The sequence below is a fragment of the Lytechinus pictus genome, chromosome 5 (genome assembly GCF_037042905.1).
Source record: "Lytechinus pictus isolate F3 Inbred chromosome 5, Lp3.0, whole genome shotgun sequence".
Taxonomy (NCBI): Eukaryota; Metazoa; Echinodermata; class Echinoidea; order Temnopleuroida; family Toxopneustidae; genus Lytechinus; species Lytechinus pictus.
The window spans coordinates 44,053,094-44,065,987 of record NC_087249.1 but is presented as its reverse complement, the minus strand read 5'-3'; the positions used below and the strand labels follow the sequence as shown (position 1 = coordinate 44,065,987).

Genomic DNA, 12,894 nt, shown 5'->3' with positions numbered 1-12,894 from the left:
AAACAGAAACAGAAACAGAAACCTGTGTTACACAATCATGAACACACACATATACCCTCAATGTGCTACACATAAATACACGAACACCTGTATAATCGGGCTGTACTAAAAACACAAACACACAACACCTGTGCTACGAACACACACACTCACACACACACTCCTTCACACCAGTGGTATACACACAAAGACACAAACTTCTGCGCTACGAACACACTGCAAACCTAGGAGTAAAACGAGAAGACTACGAAATAAAAACGATTGCAAAAGATCTTTAGAAACAGTATGTACTTATTGAAAGTTAACTATTAATCATAATATTTTCCTTATTGCGTCGGTAAAGAAAACACAAAACATATATAGAAATAGGTTGATACCTGATACGAGTCAGAAAGAGAAAATTCAGACAGAGATCGGATGTTGAGATGGGGTAACAAAACCTGCCCCCATTTGGTGTTCGGAATATTTGTTTCCCCTTAGTTGACCTCCCCCGAGACTCTTTTTCTAGTTGAGCCCACTTCCCTTTCCTGTGCCATCGACAGACTTGGCCCAACTTCATCCAAAGACGTTTGTTGATCTTGAAATTCAGGGTCGTCTTGCGTAATGGAATGAAACTCTACAAATGAGACAATAGTCTGAATGATTCACCGAGGGTTTTTAAAGTATAATTATTTGTTTTCCAGTCAAGTTCACAACATTGACAAATATTGAACATAATCATAAATGAATTCAAGGGGTCGAGCCAGTGTTTTCACATTTTAGAAGCAGCTAGCAAGCCGTATAAAAGATTATATGTGTATAATGAGAGGGGGAGGGGGGAGAATAGAGAGGGGACAGATGGGTTGGGCGGTTATCAGATACAGTCATTACAAAGACATGTTTTTAAAAGTTCAAAACTTGTTTTAGGTGCATGAATCTGAAGAAAATCGACTGTGAATCCTATACATCATGCACCTGTACGTTCTAAATTTTATGTATCGTTGCATTGATTTGAATACGGTAAAAAGAAAATCACGATGAAAACATGCCGATTATACTGATAGATTTAAAACCTCACTATTTGAAAGAACCTGGATGTCTTTCCTCCACTGAACAATTGTTCTTTTTTCTTCTTCTTCTTCTCTCCAGGTACATTGGTATTTTTAGACCGCTGCGTCCTCGGATGAAGAAGTCGACGCTTTGCGCGATCATTGCCTCCATCTGGATCGTGTCCATCTCGGTAACGTTACCGACACCTCTAAAAACCCAGGTCACCACGTTCAAGAACTGCCACACCGGCCAGATACAGAACCAGTGCTTCGAGTTATGGCACAACCTCTTCGCTGGCAAAATCTACATCTCTTTCATGACGGTTTTCGAGTTCCTGATACCGTTCTTTACCATGGGATCCATCTACCTGCAGATCGCTATGCAGCTATGGATGCACCGGACGCCACCGGGTAACCAGACAGAGCGACACCGTGAAATCACATTCGTTCGCAAGCAGAAGACCATCCCTATGCTTATCACCGTCGTCGTTGCCTTTTTCGTATGCTGGGCGCCATATTACGCCTACACGCTGGCGGTGTACTTCGCAATGGACACCCTGGAAAACTACCCGGGCCACATTGCGCTCTTCTACGTGGTCGAAAGCATCGCCATGCTCAACTCTGTCATCAGCACCATTATTTATTTCTTGATGAGCCCCAATTTCAGATCCGAGTTGACCACCATGGCTTCCAATCTCCTTGGACGGAAGTCATCAGGTCGGAACAGAACAAGCGACATGGACAAGGAGAAGTTCAACACACCTAATAATACTCACAGTAACATATCTCAAGGACGCAACGGCTACATTCAGGTAGGGCTGGTGCGGAAGAGCTCTGACCAAACTGCCGAGGCTCGATTCTAGTCCGGTAACACGGAAGAGAACAATATTGATGCACCTTGTAGAAGGATGAGAGATGACTTTCCTTCATCAAAAATGCCGATCAACGAACGTGGAGAGCGTCAACACCACATAAATACAATAGCCAACACTAGAACAACACTGCAAAGTTTTAACGCCCTCTACGTTCGTTGGTGCCGATCAGGACTGACCACATTGTTACTTACGCCACAGACTTCATTTCTTACTATACATTTTAAAGTCACGGGTGCAATCAAAATTGGGGGGAAGTGAGAAGGACGAGACATGCAGGGAATACCCTGACTCGAAAGAGGTTTGTTGGGAGACGTTTAGTTTATTGCTCAGGAATACCGGATGATCCGTCATCCTACTTGAGGGCGGACCGAAGCTGATAGATGTCAGAGGTTCTATTTACGAAAGCCCAACATTTTTCATAAACATGACAGTTAATAACTGAAGACTGATACACAGAATGGCCTCGGTTCATGTCAACTTTGTTGTCACAAGGTTCTTTTACACCAGCCCAAATATCAAATACCCTGTTTTGACAGTGTGAAAGCAAAGTACTCGTAATGTGTGCAGAAGGATGTACCTGTAAATTAGCAGGACAGGTTAAATAGTGTGGGAGCTTTCGCATTTTCTTAAATTTACGGAAATGGCCGTAGTTACCGCGCCGTTGTCTCCGACCGCGGTACACATATTGTTGGTAGATGCGACCGCGGTGTAACGGTAATAATGCACGTTTATCATATGAAAACGGCATCATTGCATCGTCCATTTTAGATTCACTGCACGTATGATATAGGTCTTATATGGCTCATGATAATACCACTGTGGCAGTGCACTCTTCCCTCATCAAAACCAATGACGATGGAGTGCGACTGGTATGCGCATGTGCACACCATGTGATGGGGAAAAGTTGTATTTGAATTATACTGTGTAAATAGAAACTACGTGTATGATGCACAGCGCCTGCCATAGTCACTCACCATGATTAAAAGCACCATGCCATATACAATTTTACCATTTCTACTTGTGAAGTCTGTTACCCAGGGAGTTTGCAATGCTCTACGTATTTTTGCACTTTTGTAGCAAAAAAACAACAACTGTATGTAGAATGAAATCGGTTATATAACATCGAAAATAAAACCAACAGACAAAATCGTCGTTGAAATCTAAGTGTTTATTTCTTATTAATGATGAATGCAAGTTAGTTGGCGCGCTGCATCTTAACTGTGCATCAGATATTTTGTAAGTACTTGTCTGTAAATTATTTAATGATATTTATTACTTCTTCTAAAACTCTCAATAAGTAAATTTACTCCGATATTTTTTCTATCACCTCATTTTGTTTCAAAATCTCTTAATGATTATAAAATAATAGAAATTATGATACTAGTTGATTTTAACAATGGTAATAGTGACCAAAATAATGATATTTATAATAATAATAATAATATAATAATCCAATTCAAAAGACATTTCATATAGCGCCTTTTCCCTTCGGTTATAATGATAATGATAATAATAATAATAATAATAATAATAATAATAATAATAATAATAATAATAATAATAATAATAATAATAATAATAATAATAATAATAATAATAATAATAGTGATAATAATAATAATGATAACAATAATGATAATCTCCTTGTGATTGAGACCACAGGGGAAAATTCTGTGATTTTCTGCCTCTCTTGAAATTTCCTTGTATTCCTTCCACTTCTCTTTTATCTCCTATTTCTCATTACCTTCTTTTACCTCCTCCTCCTCTTCTTCTTTTTCTTCTCCTTGTATTCTTCACATAATGAATATCATCCTGACATGAAACATCTGTCGTTTTAACGATGTCTGGCGGACATCATAACATGGGAATGTATACAGAATTTATCAAACCGACCGATATACTTACGCTTCAATTTCAACGCTTGCCATGCTTTTGAGACGGTATATCCACTGAAACCTGACTTTTAGATCAGATGACAGTCAATATAAATGTATATTTACCTACACTACCAAAAACCATGGGCCATCTTTGTAAGATTTTATTTTTATTCATTTTTTTTCAGGGCGGAAACAAAATTATGGAAAAACCAAGACAATAAACCATACGTACTTTTGAAACTAGACAGTGACTTTCGCGATATCTCTATGACCAAATTGACATTAATGTATTTTATCATTTAAATATCTAGAATTTCTTATGCTTCTTTTCTTTCTATACATATATATACGTAATTCAGGTGCTTACGTTATAAACCTTATCATGCTTATGTAAGATTTGATTGTGATAGTAATATATTATTATTGACTACGTAACAGATGTTTCATTATTGAAAATACATTGTACTTTCTGATATAACTTGTTATAAGTTTTTAGTGAATTTTTATACTTTATTAAGAAGCATGATTGTATCTTCATTGTTTTGTTTTCATTTGATATCCATTTGATTTCCCAAGTCACACTTATACAGTCATGGTAAATTCAAATAGTTTTGATACGATGCAGAGAGTACTAGTTTTGATGTATGGTATTACAAATAAACGAGTGTTTACACAAGATGGCTTACTTTGTCACGTGTGTTTGAGACGTGGTTTCATTGTGCCGAATCGACATGATCGTAAGGCGATGTGAACTTCAATGAATAAACACTATTTAAAACTTTAAGCACTTTGTTTAAGCCCGTCACTCGAAGAATAAGTTGTGTAAAGTTCTAAAAAGGTTGTTTAAAGTTCTTTTTGTTAGGTCTCTCCTGATATAACTGATTGGGGGAGTGCAGGTGGACCACATAGGGGTTTCCCCTAGTCTTATACGAATAGTGCAGTGGGTTCTTAACGTACAAAGGTGGTGACTCTCCTCTACACGGCGCCTCCATTTAACGTCCTATCCGAGAGATGGAGTATTTTCCATTGTAACATAACCTGCATCTATGCATGAACAGAGGAGAGAGGTTTACACACAACGCAGTCTTCGGTCATCTGCTCGGGGTGGACTCGAACTCACGACCTTTGGTTCGACAGGCAGACGCTTTACCGACTGAGCCAACTCCGCCTTCAAACAAGTTCTTTAAAGTTTCAAAAAGTTGTTTAAAGTCTTAAACAAGTTGTAAAACCGTTTGAGCGATTTAAAAGAAAGTTTTAACTATTGTTTAAAAGTTTGAACAACTCTTTGTTCGAGTGACGGGCTTAAACAACTTCCTTAACATTTTAAAAAGCGTTTTTACAATGCTGTAAACGCAAACTAAACGCAAATAGATCCATTACTTTGCAGAATGGTGATTTTGTTATTGATAGATGGTGATGATGGTGACATGAGTATTCTCTGTCGTTGACGTTTACGCTGATGTTCATGATGATAGCATGATAGTGGTGATGAATGAATGATGATGGCACTGCATAATGATGTTGTTTGATAACGATTATGATGATTGTGGTTGTGGTGTAAATTGATGATGATGATGATGGTGATGATGGTGATTATGTTCATAATGTTGTTTGATAACGATTATGATGATTGCGGTTGTGGTGGTGGTGGTGTAAATTGATGATGATGATGGTGATGATGTTGATGGTGGTGATAGTGATGATGATGGTGATGAAGTTGGTGATGATGGTGATGATAATGTGATTTGCGATGGTGATGGCTAAAAACCTGAAGACATTAATAGTGAATGGGATTTTATATTGCGTTATTGTAATTGCGATATTCATGTTGATGACATTGATGATGGTGATGATGATAATGGTGATGATGATGATGATAAAATCTGTACCATTTGTAATAGAAAACGCACTAATCAGCATTTTCTTTTGGAATTGGGTCCACTATTGTGAGGAAATTATTACAGAAATCGAGCGAATGGTATGTTTGCCCCCCCCCCCGGGGGGGGGGGTGGGAACTCAACTATATTGCTGAACACACGCTCGACCACAGGTTTTACAAACCCACCCTAAACAAGTTTTATCCATTGGTCAATTATCTGTATACCATTTTCAAGTATTTTCGGGTGCATATTTCGTGATTTTGCCCCCTAGACAAGACAGTACAACCCGTAAAAATATACGTTTTTTAGCCCCATAACTATATACCTTTTTTGCAAAATGTTGGCCATTTTTGACACGTCACACTCCTGATACACCATGATCAGCAAAAAATACCCATTTAATGCGTTTTTTTAGTCGCGCGTGTGTACCTCAATATAGGTGAGTGGCTCCCCGGTATGGTTGAATCCATAGTTGCCTTCAAATACTCAAACACACATTATACCAAACAAGAAATGTGGGAGATGTAATGACGTCATAATAAGATTTAGTATAGGCTTTTATAAACGCCGTTTAACGAGTATGGTATGAGACGTGACTACCGCGTAAACCCTGGGGAAAAAAAAACACTGGCTGACTCGTGCCATTGGATGTTTGGACGATTGAAACCTTAATCTTACTTTAAATCACTAAAGTGGATCTCATTGATAATAGACATACCAGATTCTTGACATTTCAGTCACCAAAATAAGTCATAATCATTTGCTTTGAATAAGAATATGCGTTAGCAAGGACTGATTCTCGAAAACTCGGAACAGCAGTTATTCAAATTAACTCCAGATCGGTGTGGTTAGTTACCATCCGAACATTAAGATATTAATAATTTTAGATTTAAATAATCTTAGAGATTGGAGATAAATACGAGCCTTACTCTTGTAATTAATCATGTCCGATTTGGATTTACTCGAACACTTAGATGACTAGGGACTGATTTTAATATATATTTTTTGGTGATAACTTCGTAATCGGAACAAAGGTTCTTCCATCCTAGACTCAATTTTTCCTCATCATATAGAAACATTAAAAAAATAACGAGAGAAAAATTAAAAGTCTGAAACATATAGTCACTTTTCACAATTTATTCATATTCAAATAAAAATAAATACAAATACCATATTAAAAATAATTACATGTTGATGCAACAAAATTTCTAAGACGATATTGAAGATCTTTCAACGTCATTGATACTTGGTCCAGCTTTGATTGCGCAATAATGAAATTGTTTGGTTGGTCCGGTGTTGAATCTTTAGCACCGAGAGACTAAAGCAAGAAGATTCCAATCACAATCTCGTCAGGAGTTTATCAATATTTTACGGAACATAAAAGTAAAGGAAGTGATTTTGGCATAAAGAAGTATGTCAGTATGGCCCTAAGCGTAAAAAGCATTACTTTCGAAATGTGTGTTTGCATTAAAAAAAAAGAGATCGTAAAATATTCATAAAGATTACAAAGAGGGAAAATAGCCGTAGTTATAAAATGATTTGCGTGTAAGGAGAAAATTAGGGAGGTATAGAATAGTCTTAACTTATTTTGCAGTCAGAATACATAACACTTTCGTTTATTGTTTTTTACAAAGATGCATGCTGTACAATGCTAAAAGAAAGTAAGTAACATACCAAATATGTTTACATTACTCCTGAAAAAGCGACACTGGTAAAGTTATCTTCTTATCTATCACATGTATCATTAAGTTCAATGGCCTCGTTTGAAATTCAATTGCATCAGCAATGCTCTCGCAAAAGATATCATGAATACGCTTGCCTGAATACGTTCGCTGGATTTTCAATACAGTGAAACTAATTCACCATCCATAAAACAAGCACAATTTTACATTCGTTTTGCCGACCGATAATTTGTCTTGAAATTTTTAAATTAGAAATACTGTTACAAGCAGCTTCGGATTTCTGACGCACCTTATCAAGACGAGTTTATCTGCCCAAACTTCTTTCATGCGCATGTGTAAGACAAGGATTGGCTGTTCTGCGCATGTACATTACGATATTCTACTCCAAATAACCACGTCACAGATGTTGCGTCCCAAATGCTTACTATAGAGCACCGAAGTGTGACGTCAGTTGCCATGGTGTCATGGCGGGCTGGTTCTAAACAGAATCACAGCTGACGATCGTCTGTACACATTTGTATGACTTTGGCTCATCTGAAAAATAGGTTGCAAGCGATCAAATTCCGATAGCAGCCATTTTCTCCTATGAGAGACACACGCTTTCATTCGTCGGGTTCATTTGTTTAGAACTAGGCCGCCATGACACCATGGCAACTGACTTCATCGCTTCGGTACTCTATTTAATTAATTAATTCTTTTTTTTTTTTACAATTGCAACAATTATTTGAGATTCAATAGGAATTTTAGAAACATGACGAGGAACTCCACAGCTCTGACTCAGATAAATAAATCAAATCAAATCAAATCAAATCAAATAGATAGCAAACCTAAACGCATATTGCGCATGCGCACGAGCGAACGCCAACGCACTTCGTATCAATGTTTTTCTTAAAATTATCCATACGAAACTAGGTCTGTGAACATGGTGAACAGGGCATGGCTGTTGCAAGCAATGAGTGAGGCGTGCATGTTCGTTTGGTTCCCATATCACTATAGGGAGTTCTCACTACGTTGGGTACGGACGATGCAGGAACAGAGTAAATCTATTGAAAATACCCATCAAATGACAATGAACAGCTGTAAAGTATTTGTCAAAACTTGATGAGACAGCAGTTTCGTCCAAAGTTTCAGAGCGGACGAAACATTGCAAACATGTCGTTTCCGCCAGAATGAAGGACTAAACTGCTGTTTTGATTTAACAATTTTCGACAAAAAGGCTTCTTTGTTGCTCTTTGTCATGACGGGCAATTGGCAATACAAGTTATCTGTCTTGAATCGTCTGTACGTTGCGGAGCGGAAACTCCTTAACTGCCACGGAGGTTGCTGTCCAGTTTCTGGCAACTCATTACAAATGGATGAACTGCCAGTGGACTATTTTCTTTGTGCTTTCATTGTTTAACTCCTCAGGTCGTGGATGCCAGTGCAAACTGTTGCAATATTTCCATTAACATACAAGTCCATAAAAGACAATGTCTACAGTTGCTTGGATTTTCCCACGTGGTATACATACATGTATGAACATTTAAATTCCTATGCCTGAAACGAAATATTGCTCAAAAGTTAACGAAAATGACGTACATGTTTTGTTTATACTGAATAAAAAAATAAATATAACATTACCCAAATTTCTTGAATACCAATTACAGATATCATACAGCATTAAAGCGACCTTTCATTGACAAATCATGGGGAAATCAAGGCTTATCTCAGAACAGAGAAGGGATTCAAGTCTTTCACTCGGCCGCATGCCTGGGGGTGTTATGTAATAGACACCGGCATGTCTGGGAGGTCTATAGGAGAGCAATAGTTAGTAGACTAACCAACCAGAAGTAAATTGCGTGTTTTCACTTTGAAACATGTAACTTCACAGAGGTTATTTATTTTCGTTTAGCAATCAAGAGACCTGCAATGAGTCTAGGAATTGGGATTGTTGGAAACTGGAACTGCGATGATCCGAAGTAAATAACCATCACGAGTTCGGTCAAATTCGTGCTGTCCGAACTTTTATCACATTAGTCCGACGGGCGCTCATGACGGACGGATTATGTAATGCAAGTCAATTGGCCTTTTGCAAACTTCATATTGATTCAATTTCCCCATGATTTGTCAGTGGCTGGGCCCTTTAAGTATTTATAGCCCACATGTACGACCAAGGTGATGAGGTGATGTGCATTATGGTTGAAGTAACACTATATTCAATGTTTGCATGGTGATTGTTAAAGTTCAATCCATTCCTGTTTTACATTTAGAATGACAAAAACAAGTAGACGTTTTATATTCAATGTTACATTGAGGTCGTATAGGATAAATTGATGGCGAAATTTTGATGGGAAAAATCTTCTGAAAGGAGCAAAAAAAAAGAGACACCTGTAAATATGGCCTCTGTAGTACAAGTATATATGAATGAAGTTGATCCATTTTGTTTAGAAAGAAATATATATATATTCCCACATTCCAGTGATAACAAACGACCAGTTTCCAACCATTAAAAACAATTTCACATGAAGCCATATTTACATTATCATATCTAAAAGCCAGTATAAGAGAGGCAACTAGCTCTGACTGAGTTTGGCCGAAATGGGGCGCAGGGGGCCAGGATAAAGACCCATATCACCACTAAAGTGACAATAATGCATATCTTTACAACATTTCTTAACACTGATCAATCATTGAAGAATATGCACATTATACAATTCTCATAGCCCACGATGCAAAATACAATGCAACACGTGTTTGTATCATTTATCAATATTCGAATAAAGAGTTAAATATATATTTACAAAAGACGAAAAATAGACCCATGTTCTCATATTTACAATCAGTTTTTTCTTGCTTGAAATAAGACAAACTCCATCGAAGGCACGCAAAGATTCCATTAAATCTAAAGATTTGTTTGAAGCTAAGAAAATAAAGTAGACTTTCATTCACACAGTTCTGTCAACCCGTACGTTGAATACTATACACAAAATATCTCTTTCCATCCTTTCTCTTGTCAAATAAATCAAATAAAAATATTTTAGATACATAAATCTAAGTCCTTTCAAAGTTAGGACACGCGTTTGCATAATATACTGAATTATTAGCTTTCATAAAATCAAGACATTAATCATGTAAAAAAAACTCTCTTCAGATTGGCATAAATTGTTCTTACTTATATCAAAGTTCACTTTTCATCAACATGATGATGATAATAAAACAATCATTTCCGACAAGAAAACACTGTTTCAATGAAAGTACAAAAAATAGAATTCCAGAAATTGGCTGTTACAATTAAATTCTGACAATTCACAGTTTGTTCGACGTGTGTTGTCCGATGACATCATGATGTCGGGTTAAATAGGTTCTTGACGATAAAGATTGATAATGTTGTCTTTTACAAGTGCATGACAATAATCACAGTGATATGAACAAGAGTTTAGCAATACTGAGTGCCCTCTTAACTCTTTCGTTAGAGGCTCCCATGAAGGATCATCTGACGTCTTACTCTTTACATCTTCACACGTGATCCATGTTGCGTTTAACGATTGGCCACTGACGCAGTCATATCCGTGTGTCTACGGTCTCAACGGTAGGTTTCCTTGTCCCATTGATGTAGCCGTTAAGTCTCGGGACATTGGAGGACTGACTGCCATTGGATCTGTGTGACGTCCGAGTCTGGGAGACGCCGATGGATGGCAACTTGCAACAGACAAAGGCTTTTCCAAACATGTTCACAAGCTCCTTGCGGAATACAGGGCTCAGGCCAAAGTAAATGATGGTACTGACTACGGCATTGAGCATGGCCAGACCTTCAACGGCGTACATGAGGGTAAGGTAGTAGGGTTGTCTCTCTATGACCTCGTACAGGAATACGACGACGATGTTGTAGGCGTAGTAGGGAGCCCAGCAAAAGCAGAAGGCCACCACAACTGCCACAAGCATCGGGATCGTCTTCTGCTTGCGGACCAAGGTGATCTCTCGGTGGCGGGCCGTCATGTGGCCGGGAGGATGGCGGTGAAGCCAAAGCTTGGTGGCGATGCTCAGATAGATGCAGCCCATGATCAGCATGGGCACTAAGAACTCCACTAGTGAGAGGAGAACGACGTAGATCTTCGAGGCTCGGACGTCGTGCCAGTATTCGGCGCAGAAGCGGAATTCCCTACCGTTGCACGTTCCGTTGTAGACTCTGGTGTAGAGGGCGGTGGGTGTGGCGACGAGAAGCGATGCAAGCCAGGTAGCAATGACGATGACCACCAATGTCGCTTTCTTCATCCGAGGCATCAGAGGGTTAAAAATACCATGGTATCTGGAAGGAACAAAGAAGAAACGCAGGTTTTAATGGAATTGTGTGTGTGTGACTATACCCAAAGAAAAGAAACAATAGGGAGTTTTCGCAACCACAGTGACGGGGGCGGATTCAAGAACACAGTAAATGAATGGAAAATGCCCATCAAATGACAAAGAACAACTGGGAGGTATGTGTCAATATTGGCGAACCGGAACAGCAGTTTTAAATGACGACAACTGGTGTAGGTCTTTGTCGAAAAATTGGTGATCCGGGACAGCGGTTTCGTCCTAAATTTCGGAAATAGAAGAGAAAATTACAATGATTCACCAATTTTTGACAAAGATTTCTTGGTTGTGCTTTGTCATGAAGGGCATTTTACAATAAATGTTCTGAATCCGTCGTTTGCCGTGGAAGCGAAAACTTCATATTACTATAGCTAAAGGGACATGTTTCACAAAGCTATCTGTAAAGGCGCGCATGAGTTTACGTACGACTGGAGTGTGAAGCGCTAAACTATGAACCGAAAATAGTGAATGGCTTAATAACAACATATGTGTGAAATTTCAATTAATACTTTCTACGATGGAAAGACATGCTCAGAAAAAATAACTACAGAAAATCGTCTCTTGGATATTTCAACTTCAGCAAATGCAATTGAATCGCATATTGTCTTGCCATAGGCTTTCCATATTCCAGTCGATCGGAAGATTGCGAGTAGTTTTAAAGAACATGTTCAAGAAACAGCCCCTAAGCCCCCAGTCTTGTCAAGATGCAGAGCCGGAAATACGACAAAAGAAGATAAATGAAGAAAGAGATTGGAAAATCAAGGCCATCCTTTTATTCAAAAGAAATAATCAGACCAAATCCAAACTTTGAATTCCGGGAAAGTGCACGCCAATAGGAGATGTAATATGATATTATTAGTCCAGGATAGGCCCCATAGAAACTTGACCAAACCGTGTTTTTTTATATATACAATATTTTTTAATGGTTTCTTGTCAATTCGAGGGTGCTGATTACGAATCTGGATGATGCCACTCGTGTAACCTTGAGCATTTTCCGCAAATTGGCAAAATCCAATATGGCCGCCAAAATATGCAAATTACTCATGAAAATCCTAAAATTGTCCGCACATTGGCTATGAAATGCATGAAATCGTGTGGCAGGAGTGAAATACTCTCTGAAAAAATAATTTTTGACAAAATATTTATTTTCCTGATATTCAAAATGGCCGCCATAGGCCAGTGTATACTCCATTTTGTACAATATGAATAGGGAAAACTAA

The 12,894-nt window shown here is 38.2% G+C and overlaps 2 protein-coding genes across 2 annotated transcripts in view; one reads left to right on the top strand and one right to left on the bottom strand.

Annotated features, from left to right (window-relative positions):
* LOC129261379 (prokineticin receptor 2-like) overlaps positions 1–3,252 on the top strand; it is a 33,376-nt gene extending 30,124 nt beyond the window's left edge. Inside the window, exon 2 of the mRNA XM_054899443.2 lies at positions 1,129–3,252. Within this exon, the coding sequence (XP_054755418.2) occupies positions 1,129–1,891 (763 nt within the window). The 3' untranslated portion in view covers positions 1,892–3,252. The remainder of the gene's footprint in view (positions 1–1,128) is intronic.
* A 3,530-nt stretch (positions 3,253–6,782) lies between these two features.
* On the bottom strand, positions 6,783–11,624 carry LOC129260187 (prokineticin receptor 2-like). Its single transcript, XM_054898215.2, has one exon. The coding sequence runs from the start codon at positions 11,600–11,602 to the stop codon at positions 10,883–10,885; it is 720 nt and encodes a 239-aa protein (XP_054754190.1). The 5' UTR covers positions 11,603–11,624; the 3' UTR covers positions 6,783–10,882.
* Positions 11,625–12,894: the final 1,270 nt, after the last annotated feature.

Excerpts from the sequence above, each read along its gene's own strand:
- LOC129260187 (XM_054898215.2), bottom strand. The coding sequence starts at position 11,602 with ATGCCTCGGATGAAGAAAGCGACATTGGTGGTCATCGTCATTGCTACC.